At 47.5% G+C, this 13,700-nt stretch overlaps 1 protein-coding gene across 1 annotated transcript; it reads left to right on the plus strand.

Moving 5' to 3' along the window:
- Positions 1-350: 350 nt before the first annotated feature.
- On the plus strand, positions 351-13,497 carry MTNR1B (melatonin receptor 1B). The gene is made up of 2 exons (XM_008020506.3): positions 351-648; positions 11,877-13,497. The coding sequence occupies exons 1-2, from the start codon at positions 426-428 to the stop codon at positions 12,740-12,742; spliced, it is 1,089 nt and encodes a 362-aa protein (XP_008018697.1). The 5' UTR covers positions 351-425; the 3' UTR covers positions 12,743-13,497.
- The last annotated feature ends 203 nt before the right edge of the window (positions 13,498-13,700 follow it).

Raw genomic sequence — 13,700 nt, forward strand, 5'->3', positions numbered from 1 at the left:
GGGTTGGATGTCCCTAGCTGGACACAGCTTCTCTTGGGGACGCTGTGAAGGAAATCGGGGTCTCGGGTGTAGTTGTGTACCGAGGGACAGAGGCTGGACGCGCTCCGCGGCCTGAGATGAGCTAGGCACGTGCTGGGGGCGGGGTGGCAGAGACAGCTGTGTGGTCCCAGCTGTTCCTGAGCGCACCGCTGAGGGACGCACTCCTTTCTGCAACGGTTGCACCCCAAGTCCTCCTCCCATTCCTATATTTTTCTCCATCCCCTGCCCACGCTTAATTAGTTATCTCCTCCAGACCCCTCCCCACTGGCCTCCTCCCTTGCACACGGGAGCTGGGCAGGGAAGGGAGCGCCCGGCTCAGTACTGCGCGAGCCCTGCGGCTGTCCGAGGCCGCGCGGTGGCCAAAGCGCAGCGCGGGAGAGTCTGCGATGTCAGAGAACGGCTCCTTCGCCAATTGCTGCGAGGCTGGCGGGTGGGCAGTGCGCCCGGGCTGGTTGGGTACTGGCAGGGCGCAACCCTCCAGGACCCCTCGACCTCCTTGGGTGGCTCCCGCGCTATCCGTGGTGCTCATCGTCACCACCGCCGTGGACGTTGTGGGCAACCTCCTGGTGATCCTCTCCGTGCTCAGGAACCGCAAGCTCCGAAACGCAGGTGAGCACTATTCCTGATGCTGGGTGCTGGGGTCGGGCCCTTCCTTGTCCTCTGGTCTTGTCCCTGACCCCGGGATATGCGCTGCCTTTTCCCTCCTCAGCCCGGGCTCCCCTTTCCCTTCACTCTAACCTAGTCCCTAAGTTTGACTCTGCACTCAAAAGTTAGGGTGAGTTCTGCCCCTCCGAAATGCGACTGCCCAGGATGCACTTGGCACAGGGGGAATTACGGAAAGTTTTACTGGCGCGCTTTTTGGCGCTGTGGGAACCCACGCTGCTGGATGCCATCGCTACCCGTCGCGCTCCAATGTGTGCCTTTCCAGAGGTGCCCATATCAGACCACAGAACACCACTTGTGCTTGACACCCCACTTCTTTCCTTGCCAAGCACTGTAGCTTTATGTAGTAGTTGCTTAGAAAATCCTTGCTGAAAAAATGAGTTAATCAATGGAAGCATTTCAGTAGGTTTTGTGTCAAAAACTTATCTCCAGGTCATCTGAAGACCCAATTCCAGTGGACAGAGTGTAAATGCAGAAATTGCAGATTCTGCTTGGACTGAACTAAATTGCTTTGAAATATTGTAGTCTTTTCTGAAGATTGGGAATTCCTGGGATTAACTGTGAAAATTAAAGCAATGATTTGGCTAAATCGTGTTGCAAACCTGAAAATATTTCTCCTATTTCAATCCACTCTCATTTCAATATTCCCCTAGTCAGGTCTTCAAAGAAAGAAAACCAGAGTGCGGGGGGAAGGGGTCGGTGTCTGAACTCTCCCCCTCACAGGTCATGGGGCATGCTGACCATTTCAGCCTAGGAGGGAGCTCTGTGACCTGTTAATTTTGCAGTCTCTCAAGTTGGGCCTTGGGGGCAAATTCTAATATTAGAGTGAATTAAAATGGAAAGATAGCAGCAGACAAACAATTGTATAGCTTAAAAATGCTTTTTTAAGGAGTCAGACCATTTTTAGCAAATGGTAATATCTATTTGGTGTGGTCTGTGACTCTAGAATTTTTTTTTTTTTTTTTTGAGATGGAGTCTCTTGCTCTGTCACCCAGGCTGGAGTGCAGCGGCACAGTCTAGGCTCACTGCAACCTCCGTCTCCCAGGTTCAAGGGATTCTCCTGCCTCAGGGTTGTGAGCAGCTGAGATTACAGGCGTGTGCCACTACACCCGGGTAATTTTTTATGTTTTTGGTAGAGACAGGGTTTCACCATGTTGGCCAGGCTGGTCTCAAACTCCTGACCTCAATCAAGTGATCCACCCGCCTCAGCCTCCCAAAGTGCTGGGATTACAGGCATGAGCCACCGCGTCCGGCTGACTCTAGGATTTTTATCTAAAAAAACAAACAAAAAACTGCTCCAACGGTGAGTATCCAGCCATCATATGGGAAACATAACATTATGAAGAAGAAGTAAGCTTTCTAACTCAGCCACTTCGGTAGTGGTGGCTGTTTTCTGGAATACATTGTTCAAAATATTGTGTCCTTTGAAGAAAAGCTTATATATTAGGGAAGAACAAGTTATGACTAGAAAACTGCATTTAATATTTTTGACACGTTGTCCCTCGCAGCCATCATAAACATTCATTCCCTGAACAGGGAGGCAAAAGGGAGACAACTCCTGGCTTTGTGGGGGAGAAATGGGCCCTCCTAGTTCTGACATTGGCCCCTTCTGTCCCTGACTTATTGAGTATTTAGAGCAGGTCTGTCAGGCCGTGGCTCCCTACTCAGTAATTTGGATTGCCCACCGTGAGAAAGGTGGTTGAGGGAAGTAGGAGTTGCTTCCTTTTGCTGGAAGGAGAAAAGCACCCCTCCCCCACTGCATCTTACAAAGGGCTGGGCTTTTCTGTGATCCTGGCAGGGTCTACAGAATCCTTACCAATTTGAGAGCGTCACTGAGGAGGGTCATGAGCATGTTCAATTGCTGGCATATCCTCTGTTCTATCTTTCCTACCTCCTGATGTGTCTGCTACAGCCCAGCACCCGAAAAAATAAATAAATAACACTATATCTAAATGACATCAATTCCTGCCACTGCTACAGTCTTGCAGTTTAACCAGTTCTTATGTGACCACTGGCTTTATTGGTGATAGTCACAAACAATTGTAGCACTGACTTGAACTAAATGATCTCAGCAGAGTGAGATTTCAAAAGGTGCTTAAAACCTACAGCTCTTTGAATAGTTAGCACCCATTCTACTCTTAATCAGGCCTTGTCCTACTGAAGAGTTTGGATTTACTTTAAGAAACGTTTCTTCAGACCTTTCCGTACTGAAGTCTGGCTCCTTAAATCATTGGTATTAAAAACTTAAGTCTGTGACAATGAGAATACATATATTTCCGATAACCAAGATGCATAGCCCATATTGAGAACACAGCATGTTTCCCAGGAGACACCAGTATCCTTTACTTGCCTATCACAAACGCAGTTCCTCTGCGGAGCAGCTCTGTATCATCCCTAACAGCGTCGCTCCTGATGGCAGGGTGAGTGGTTACATTAATTGTCCTTTTTTTCAGGGATATCCTATCTGCGGCTTCGGTTGCTCTATGTGGTGGGTTGACTTCAGAGATAGCACTAGAGAAAGGCAGACAGGGAGGAGTGGAGGCAAGGTGGGAGGTAGGGTCAGAGCACTGACCCAACTTAAAAGGTAAGGCCAAATGTGTTCACTCTTTGCTACATTCTCAGTGTCTCGCACAGCCCATGGCGCTGAGTTGGCACCTTATGCTTGTCAGAGTGCGCTTCCCAGGGACTTGCCACACTTTGGACTCTCCTGAGAACAGTTGAGAACTTTCCCTCCTGGGCTCGTCACTGCTGCCCTGACCCTTGAGCTACACCTCGCTAATATTTATCTCTTGCATTTTTGAGCTGTTCTTTTCTCTCTTCTGGAAACTTCCTCCATTTTACACACACACACTATACACAAAGTCTCCTGTTTTAAAAGAACAAAAGACTCTTTTCTTGACTTCATGTCCCTCCTAACTTCATCACTACCTCTCTCCCTCCCTTTTCAGTCAGACATTTTAATGTAGTTGTGGACATCCACTATCTCTACCCCATTGCTTCCCATTCATCCTCAGTCCTCTGAGCTCCATTATCTGGAAATGTTCCTCTGTGCTGTGTGTGACACTGAGGGCCACTCCCTCTGTAGGACCTTTCCTTTTCTTGGCTTACCTGGTGCTAGTTTTTGGATTTCCTTTTTCTCTTCATCTCTCGGATACCTGTGCCCTGAAAGTCACCTTTGGTTCCTCCTACTCTTTCATGCCACATGTCCTAATGATTTTACCTTCCACTATTTCTCAATTTCTCCCTTTCCTGCCTCCTTATTCTTACCGCCCCCATTTCATGCCTTCATCATCTCTTGAGCAAACACTACCCACAGTGCTTGAAAGCTTTTCCTGCCCCCTCCTCCAGCCGCTGTTACCACTGCCAAGAGTTGCCCTGTCTTTAGTGGCTGCCCTCCATCTCCAGAACAGTGTCCAACTCCAGAGCACAGCTCCCTCAGCCATTTGTAGCTGGCCTAGCCCACCTAACTTACAGCCTCATCGCCCTCCTCTCCCTGGTGCCACAGTGAGCTGCTGCCACTTCCCAAAGGGTCTGCACTCCCTGATGTACTTTCTCAGCCTCTTTTGTCCAGTCAATAGCTGCTCCTCCTTCAACCCCTTCCCTAACTCCCCTGCAGGATTATCAATGTAGATTATTAATACCATGAAGGGGAGAGTAAGTGTCTCCTTTGTTGGGCTTCTCAGATACCTGTGCCCTCCCCAGTACAGCATCCCCCTCATTGTACTATTGTTCTTTGTCTCTCCCCGCTGGACTGTGCACCTGTAGAGAGTAGACACTTTTAGTCAGTTTCTGTCCACAAAGCCAGACGCATAGTTAGAACAGAACACATCTCTGATGAGACAAATTGGAAATAGACAAGACACCAGGTAGTGGGGGAAAATTAATTGATTTTGCTCCATGAGCTGGGATAGACCTCAGTTACAATACTCAGCACTGCATAAATAATCAATATGGGGTTTCATGAAACTGAATTGCTTTGAGAACAGCCCAAAGTAATCTCACTTTAAGCTGACTATTGGCACCTTGTGCATGAAGGCATGCCTGATCTGTGATTCACCTGTGTGGCTAAAGTTGCTCAGCAGGTTCCAACATGCCATGGTTGTACCCTAGTGATTCCTCTCAGGCAGTTTGCCCCTGACATGGTTTGGCTGTGTCCCCACCCACATCTCATCTTGAATTCCCACGTGTTGTAGGAGGGACCTGGTGGGAGGTAATTGAATCATGGGAGCAAGTCTTTTCCATGCTATTCTCACAATAGTGAATAAATCTCATGAAATCTGATGGAAAAAGAGAAGCTCCCCTGCACAAGCTCTCTCTCTTTGCCTGCTGCCATCCACGTAAGACATGACTTGCTCTTCCTTGCCTTCCACCATGATTGGGAGGCTTCCCCAGCCATGTGGAACTGTAAGCCTAATGAAACCTCTTTCTTTTGTAAGTTGCACAGCCATGGGTATGTCTTTTTGTTTGTTTGTTTTTATTGTTGTTGTTGTTGTTGTTGTTGAGACAGAGTTTCACTCTTGTTGCCCAGGCTGGAGTGCAATGGCATGATCTTGGCTCACCGCAACCTCTGCCTCCTGGGTTCAAGCTATTCTCCTGCCTCCGCCTCCCAAGTAGCTAGGATTACAGGCATGCGCCACCACACCCAACTAATTTTGCACTTTTTAGTAGAGACAGGGTTTCTCCATGTTGGTCAGGCTGGTCTCAAACTCCTGACCTCAGGTGATCCGCCTGCCTCAGCCTCCCAAAGTGCTGGGATGACAGGTGTGAGCCACTGTGCCTGGCCTTGGGTATGTCTTTATCAGCAGCATGAAAACGGACTAATACAGCCCCTTTATAATACAGTCCCTTTCTTGGTCTGGCCCGAGGTTGCCACTTTTAAGCTGCCTGTAATATGCAGGCCATGTAAGAGAGCTGAGAGAACCATGTCCTCACTGTAACATCCAAGTACACTCTGTTATCAGAGAGGAAGGCATAACAACACCAGTTATTCCTGGCTCCATAGGCACACCCACCTTAGTTTTCCAAGTAACAGTCAGAAGCTATGGTCTGACAATGGACTTTTGTGCTGCGAATGGGTTAAAGAGGCTGTCTGGGAGGTTTAGTGAATGCACAAATTGGCATTTCTGGGGTACACTGATGATTGGTAAAGCAGAAATATATGAACTATTTGATGTTAAGATTGCCTAGAAAAACATGGAGGATTTGCTTGCTGAACACACAGATCTTTGTCCAAGGTCACTCTGTCTATGCTGGCAAAGCTGCCCCTCCTCCGGGCCGCCAGTGATGCTGAGAATTCACACCATCTCCTATCCAGAACCAGTAACTGCCTGGGAGGTTCTTGGTGGGAATATTCTGCCTATGCAGGTGTTTTGCTTCCCCAGTTAGATTAGAAAAGAACTGTGGCCCCTGTTCCTTGCCTCTTCTCTTCCAACACTTGTTGACTGAGGCAGCAAATGATGCTTGGTAAGGCGTGTGGTTCCGGACAAAGGCTCTGGAAGGCCTAGAGGGAAATGCGTAATAGGCCCACAGCCCCTCCCCTCCAGGAGTTCCAGGATGAAGTGGAGCCCACTCCATCCAGGCTTCTATCCTACCACCGACCACTCATTGAGATATCACTTGGCGTCAGGTGTCTTTTGACCTGCTCAGCATGCGAGACCAAACTGAGCTACCTTGGACTCCTTCCCGAATGTTTCTTGAGCTGTCCAACTTTGCATTTCAGCTGTGAATACCTTATTGCCTCTTCACTGAGCAAAAATGAACAGTTTTTAAATCCCATCATTATGTCTTTAGCTGAATAATCAGGAAAGCTAATAATCCTCTTTAATTCCTTCCACGTAACTCTCAGTAACTCAAGGGATAAAGGCTTTCATGTTTGACTATCTTTATATCCAGAAAGCTGGATTCTGCATTCGGATATGATATACCACAAAACTCAGAGAATACTGAAAGCTCCTATTGGCTCTTACAATTTAAAATACTTACTGCTGGAGGAGTAGAAGATAGAGAATTGGGAAGTAAAGCCCCAGTTCTTAGAGAGTTTACCATCTAGAGGGAATGTCCTACTATCTTCATCTTCATCTCCCTACTACTTCTCACATCTTATCTCACAGGGATCCCAGTCCCACCTTATGAGCCTCTTTCTTGACCTGTCAGTACAGCTAATAAATATAAAACAGCAATAACAAATAGTAGCTTACATTACTAGGTGCTTATTATATGCCAGATTCAAGTCTTTTTCCTTTAAGAGAGAGAGAAAGAGAGAAAGAAAAGGAAAAAAAAGCCTCCACAGTCTCCTATCAAAGGGATAGTCCTTCCTAAGCACCACTCTCTGTCTCCTTCTCTTGAAGGCAACACCGATAGAGCAATCTCCAGGGCAAAGTTGGATCCCACAGCACTCAATAGAATTTTCTCTTGTTAATGTCACTGCTGACATCCTAATTGCCAAGTCCAATGAGCACTTTTCTGCCCTTTCTCACTTTTGTAGATGACCAAGAAACTCTCTACACCTTTTCTCTTAATTCCCTTGATGTTTCTTTTGTTTGGTTTTCTCCTCTTCTTCTTCTTTCTCAATCTTTCTGTGTTATGGCTATGAACAATTCACACAAACTGGGTTTCTTTATCTATAAAACAGAAATCATGCTATCAACCTTAAGGAATTCTTGTGAAAAACAATGGAGTCCGTTTATGTAAAACTATACTATCAACTTTACCATGTTATATCAATTGTTTTGTTGCTATTAAGTGTAAAGTAATAAAATGTTACCTATCAGAATTTCAAAATGATCTCTTTTGATGGTTATTGAAGAATGTTTTGTAACAGCATCTTATTTTTAAAAATGGATGCTTCTTATGTTTTTAAATATATTTTCTTATTTTAAGTGACTGAAGTACCCCCATATATATCTGTGTACTTTATTAATTAGCCATTTTTTATTTTTTAATTAAATCAAAGTTAGATTTCAACTCAGCTCCTGTATGATTCATCCACACATTCTAAGATTTTCATAAATATGTGACTTTGGAAGAACAAGTATCTGCTCTCAAGAGATTTGGGAATCTAATTACGAGCTTACAATGAATGCATTGTTTTAGTGTTTGTTTGAAAATCAAGTTGTGAATAAATTATATGGTCAATTACTTCAAATGCCCATCCCCAGAACATAACTAATGAGAATATCTCACATTAATTTGGGGGTTATTATTTCTCATAACCTTTCCCATACAAGATCTCATTTAAGGTAAACAGCCATTCTGGGAGGGAGGAGTCCTGTTGCAAAAGTCTTGGTAATTTTGTCTGGCTCCTTGGTGAATTGTCCTGCCTGACCAGCCCCATAGCCTGCCATTGTCCCCAGTTTCAAGTTGACTCACAAATTCCCCACTGTTCCCACCACCTTGTTCTGGCCTTTCTTCCAGCTCTCACCACATTGAATGGCTACTGTTTCTCTGTTGTTTCCCCAACAGGTCCATGGGCATCTCAATGGCAGGGGCCATGTTTTTCATCCATCACTGTGTCTTACTTGAATGTGGTAGGCACTCAATAAATCTATTACACATTATTAAACAGATGGAAGAGTGGAAGAAGACCTCAAGGCACAGAAAGTTTAACACTGTTAGAAAACATAGATCATTTGTTGACTTCCCCAATATAACCCTCTTGGCACCTTGTTTTTATTTGTTTAATGGTCTTCTCTAAGAGACCATAAACTTTGTAAGGGGAGGTAGCCTGTCCATCTGGCATAGTCACAGGCAGAACCTAGTATATACACAGCAATATTTGTCACATAAATGACTTGATGATTCTCTCTTTCTATCTTGTCTTTTAGCTCAATGACCAAGGAGAATTTATGTTTAACCAAATTTTTCTTCTGAGCATGAAGGGTGAGCACACAGAAGAGGGGCAAGGGTTACAGGGAGCTTTACCTTCCAGAATTCTCCTATCTGACGAATATTAGATAGCTCAACACTGGCTGGCTCTTTCCTAGAGTACCAGGTCTCCATTAAGAAATACTTTTTCCAGAAAGAAAGAGAGAGGAAGAGAAGAGGGAGGAGACTGTGATGATTGTGTGTGTGAAAGGATGCACTCTGCGTATGAATCCTGGAAGGGGATTCCACGTTAGTGAACAAAACCCTGTTGTCAAAGCCTCTCTCCGCTAATACACCCTCTCTGCTGGAGGCAGATGGAAACGAGTCACGCCAGGACTCGTGACATAAATATTCATTATGCACAGGGTGACTGCAGTGCTGTGTGCATACTGAGTGATTTCTCACCTGTCTGGGGAAGAAGTGGATGGAGAACTGGATCTCCCCTTGACTGTCATCCACATAGAACCTGGCTCCTTACAGATGGAAGACAAAACACGAATTTTACTCACCTAATTTGGAATTGTGCCAAGAAAGCCTGGAGACAGTGGGATGTCTGGGCAGATGAATCTGCAGCAGGAAGTGGTTGATTTCAGCCTTTTAGGAACAGCCGGAGTAATAGGGGATAGTAATTGAATCACTTTCCACGTGGAGTTGAATGTGTTCTTCTTACTATTTACAAGCTGTTTGCCAGCCTCTGGGGCATTATTAGGGGATAAGCCACATTAACACAGCAGAACTTGACTCTGCCTTCCCAGGGAAACAGCTGGCAGAGCTGGCACCGGCTCCCAGCAGCTCTTGACTTTCTCTGCTCAGCTTGCAAGTGCCAAGAGCTTGTGTGTTGCTGGGCTAGGTGCCCAGTGGGTCCTGTGGAGACCCATCTTCCTGTGCTGGAGAGGAGTGATTCTCTTCACAGAACCAACCCTATGAGTGTGCAGGGGGAAGTGGTGGCAGCGCTCCGAAAGAAAAGAAGGGAGCTCATGAAGGAATAGTCACCCAGAAAGGAATGCGGGAACTAGCCCAAATTCACTCAACCAGAAAGTGGCAGGACTCAGATTATCCCAGGTTGCTCTGACTTCAGCACAACCCTCCAGATTTCAAAAGGACACTTAAAACTCTAGGAGACAAGGGCTCCTGATTCAGCTGAAGCCAAGCAATATGAGAGAGGGAATCTCTCGTGTTCCTGGAGCCAAGTGAGGTCTGTGTAGGTGAGTCAGAGATGGAGATCCAGCAGTGGAGACAGCCAACGGGCTGAGAATTAAATGAAAAGGCACGAAACCCCTCCACATCCCAAGCAGGTCCTTGTTGCACATTTTTTGCCTCGCTTTACCAACTAGAAAGGAATTGAGGCCATTTTTAACCCATGAAGTAAATAAATCTGTAAATAGTAGAGTAGGTAGGAATCCAGCAGTTCAGTCGAGTCATGATTCTCCTTCGCCATCCAATCTGCTGGACAATCTTGAGACAGGGAAGCTCACTACTTCACAAGCACACTAATTGTCCAGACATTCTCCTTTCTATTCATTTACATCCTGTCTCCCTGGTTTCCTAACCTAGCTGTGGACACAGTAGTATTATAGTTAGGTCTTGAGAACTCCCAGGACTCCAGTAGACTTGTATGTGTTCTGAGTGGGGTTGACTGCATACCTCTGAGGACAAAATAGGTCCTTTGTGAAGGCTGCCTGAGGGTCTTTCAGGTTCCCATCTCCATACGGACCACGCTACGGGAAATCTTTGAGATGGGGTGAATGTGGGAAGGCTGGAGGCAGTCCTTTCCCTACCCTTGTGGGTAAGTCCAGGTATGGCATCTACTTCACTTGAAGGGCTGACTCAGGTGAACTCCCAGCTGGGTGGCTGCCTCCCTTTTTCTGTACCCTGTGGAATCCATCCACAGCCTGGCCTCTCCAATTGCTGTGCTTTGGGGGCTCTTTCCATCTGCCTGACCCTCTGGACCCCTGAAGCCATCACAGCCTCTGTGGCAATGGGACAGACACATGGTGGCCGTGGAGTTTCCATGTCCGTGTCTTTGCTGACTTGGGAGTTACCCCTGCACGCCATCCCAAGCCACCCTCTGCATTCAGCCACCCTAAGACCAGAGGCTTCACCATGTGGCAAGAGACCAGAAAATTTGAAAGACATGCCCAGTGCACACTGCATCACTCAGGGCCCCTGCTGGAGGGAGAATCTGTTATCTTTTGGGCATACAGTAGGTATTCAAAAAGTACAACACTTGGTGAATGAGACAATTGGCATTAGCGATGGAACTGCTCACACTATGAGCTTTGTATTGTCCGAACTTTTATGTTCTCGGTGCTCTGTTCGTGAGTCAGTGTTGGTTTTAGAATGCAAACACTTGAGGAGCACAGATTGTGTTCTTTTGGAGTAAGCCCTGCCTCCACCCTAGGACTTCAGCTTAGAACATGCCTGAATCATATTAATTGATGGGTGTATGGTTTCCTGAGGCTCTCTCTGATTGACCAAGCTTGGTGATATTAGAGAAGGCTCCATTCAAAGGATAATTGCCTAGATAGTCCAGAAAGGCCGCCATGGTGCAGGCAAAGCAGGGAGGTCCCCCAGAGGCTGTGAGCTTAGGAGTGCTGACAATTCTTCCTCACCCCACAGGGCTGGAGCTCAGTGCCACTACTGCAAGTGTCTGTCAACATGGCCACAAGGTGGGGAGTACTGTCCCAGACAGGGCACAAAGGGGAATACCAGAAACACGTGGTTCCCACTCTCAACACCTTTCTTCTAGCCCAGCTGCAAAATGCAATTCACATTTACAAAAGCCACTTAAAGACACTAAGAAAGTAGCCTGTTAACCAGTGGTGAGAAAATGCAAAAGGAGACCACCAGAGAGATGTGTGGGGAGGTGAGGGAGTGAGAGGGAGGGATGGTAGTGATGAGAAATCCACACTCCTGACTTTCAGACTCGCCTCCTCTGAAATCTTTGCTGGAGCTTCAATGACGCAAAGCCCCTGAGCATCTGTGCCTATCATGGAAACAGTTAGCATGTGTGAGCACCTGTCAAATCCCCAAGAACTTTGTATCATTAATTCTTACAGCTATACTATGAGGTAGGTAACACTGACGCTAGCTCACAAATTAGGAAAATGGGGTTCTGAGAGCTTAAATAGCTTGCCTCAGTCATATAGCTAGTGAATGGGAGAAATGCATCTGAGTCTTCAGTTCTGCACCTCTAGGAGCCACTTTGTTTCCACTCACGTTGCCAAAAGTAACTTGGTGAAGGGTAGGATGTTCTACAGAATCTAAGTCATGGGGTCTCGTGCTGACTGTTGCTCTGTTTGCTGCTTCAGGTAATTTGTTCTTGGTGAGTCTGGCGTTGGCTGACCTGGTGGTGGCCTTGTACCCCTACCCGCTAATCCTCGTGGCCATCTTCTATGACGGCTGGGCCCTGGGGGAGGAGCACTGTAAGGCCAGCGCCTTTGTGATGGGCCTGAGCGTCATCGGCTCTGTCTTCAACATCACTGCCATCGCCATTAACCGCTACTGCTACATCTGCCACAGCGTGGCCTACCACCGAATCTACAGGCGCTGGCACACCCCTCTGCACATCTGCCTTGTCTGGCTCCTCACCGTGGTGGCCTTGCTGCCCAACTTCTTTGTGGGGTCCCTGGAGTACGACCCACGTATCTATTCCTGCACCTTCATCCAGACGGCCAGCACCCAGTACACGGCAGCAGTGGTGGTCATCCACTTTCTCCTCCCCATCGCTGTCGTGTCCTTCTGCTACCTGCGCATCTGGGTGCTGGTGCTCCAGGCCCGCAGGAAAGCCAAGCCAGAGAGCACGCTGTGCCTGAGGCCCAGCGACTTGCGGAGCTTTCTAACCATGTTTGTGGTGTTTGTGATCTTTGCCGTCTGCTGGGCCCCACTTAACTGCATCGGCCTCGCTGTGGCCATCAACCCACAAGAAATGGCTCCCCAGATCCCTGAGGGGCTATTTGTCACTAGCTACTTACTGGCTTATTTCAACAGCTGCCTGAATGCCATTGTCTATGGGCTCCTGAACCAAAACTTCCGCAGGGAGTACAAGAGGATCCTCTTGGCCCTTTGGAACCCACGGCACTGCATTCAGGACTCTTCCAAGGGCAGCCATGCAGAGGCGCTGCAGAGCCCAGCTCCACCCATCGTTGGTGTGCAGCACCAGGCAGATGCTCTCTAGCCTGGATCTGAGGCACACCAGCTGCACGACAAACTCATGAAATGGTGGGAGTGAGTCTGCTGCAAGGATGAGACCAGGCAGCGTGCTGGACCACACTGTCCTGTTGGCATCACAGCCCCAAGGCTGGGGGAACTTCATGCTGGGACAAGGAGCTCATCAGTGCCATGGGTTCAGGCTGATCCAGGAGATGCTCACAGCCACGGGACCTGGCAAACACTCTTGGTGGTGTCTTGGGGATTTGGTGCACACAAGACCAAGGAAGGGACAGAATGAGGAAAGACCTGGGGCAGAAGAGCCCAACTCCTTCTCATAGGTGACCCTCATCCTCCTGCCTTGGCCTCCTGGCTACTTTCTCCCCTTCCCCCGGGCGTGGCAGGATCTCTTCCTGTTAGCAAGGATGAAAGAGAGAGGTCAGTAGGGCTGGAACTTGGTAACTCTGCAAGGGCCTCAGGTGGGGCAGGTGCAGAGGGCAAGCATTCCACACTCCCCCATTGACCTTCCTTACACACACACACACACACACACCACACACACACATCACAACCACACATGCATCACACCACAGACACACCACACTATGCACACATAGCCACCATACTCCACACTGTACACATATATATGTTACACACACATAGCCACCACATCACAAACAACACTGCGCACACACACTCACACTTCTCCAGCATCTGGAGCACAAAGTCTGTTTGGCCTCCCTTCCTGGTTCCGTCATGTTTAGGTTGTGTGATTTGGGGAAAATCTCTTAACCTCCCTGTTCCTCAGTTTACTCATCTTAAAGTGAGGATCGTGCCGTAGTCAGCCTCCCAGGTTGTTGTGAGGATTCACTGGGATAATACATCTGCAGAACTGAGGACAGTGCCTGACATGTGGCTAGCACCCAGTAATTATTAGCTTTTGTTATTATAATTACATAAAATGAAGGAGGAAAGTCATATACAAA

Source organism: Chlorocebus sabaeus, chromosome 1 (genome assembly GCF_047675955.1).
Source record: "Chlorocebus sabaeus isolate Y175 chromosome 1, mChlSab1.0.hap1, whole genome shotgun sequence".
In the NCBI taxonomy this organism is placed as follows: Eukaryota; Metazoa; Chordata; class Mammalia; order Primates; family Cercopithecidae; genus Chlorocebus; species Chlorocebus sabaeus.

Bases quoted from the DNA above. Each gene is read 5' to 3' on its own strand.
- MTNR1B (XM_008020506.3), top strand. From the start codon at position 426: ATGTCAGAGAACGGCTCCTTCGCCAATTGCTGCGAGGCTGGCGGGTGG. The intron at 649-11,876 runs GTGAGCACTATT...TTGCTGCTTCAG, and splicing joins CCGCAAGCTCCGAAACGCAG to GTAATTTGTTCTTGGTGAGT.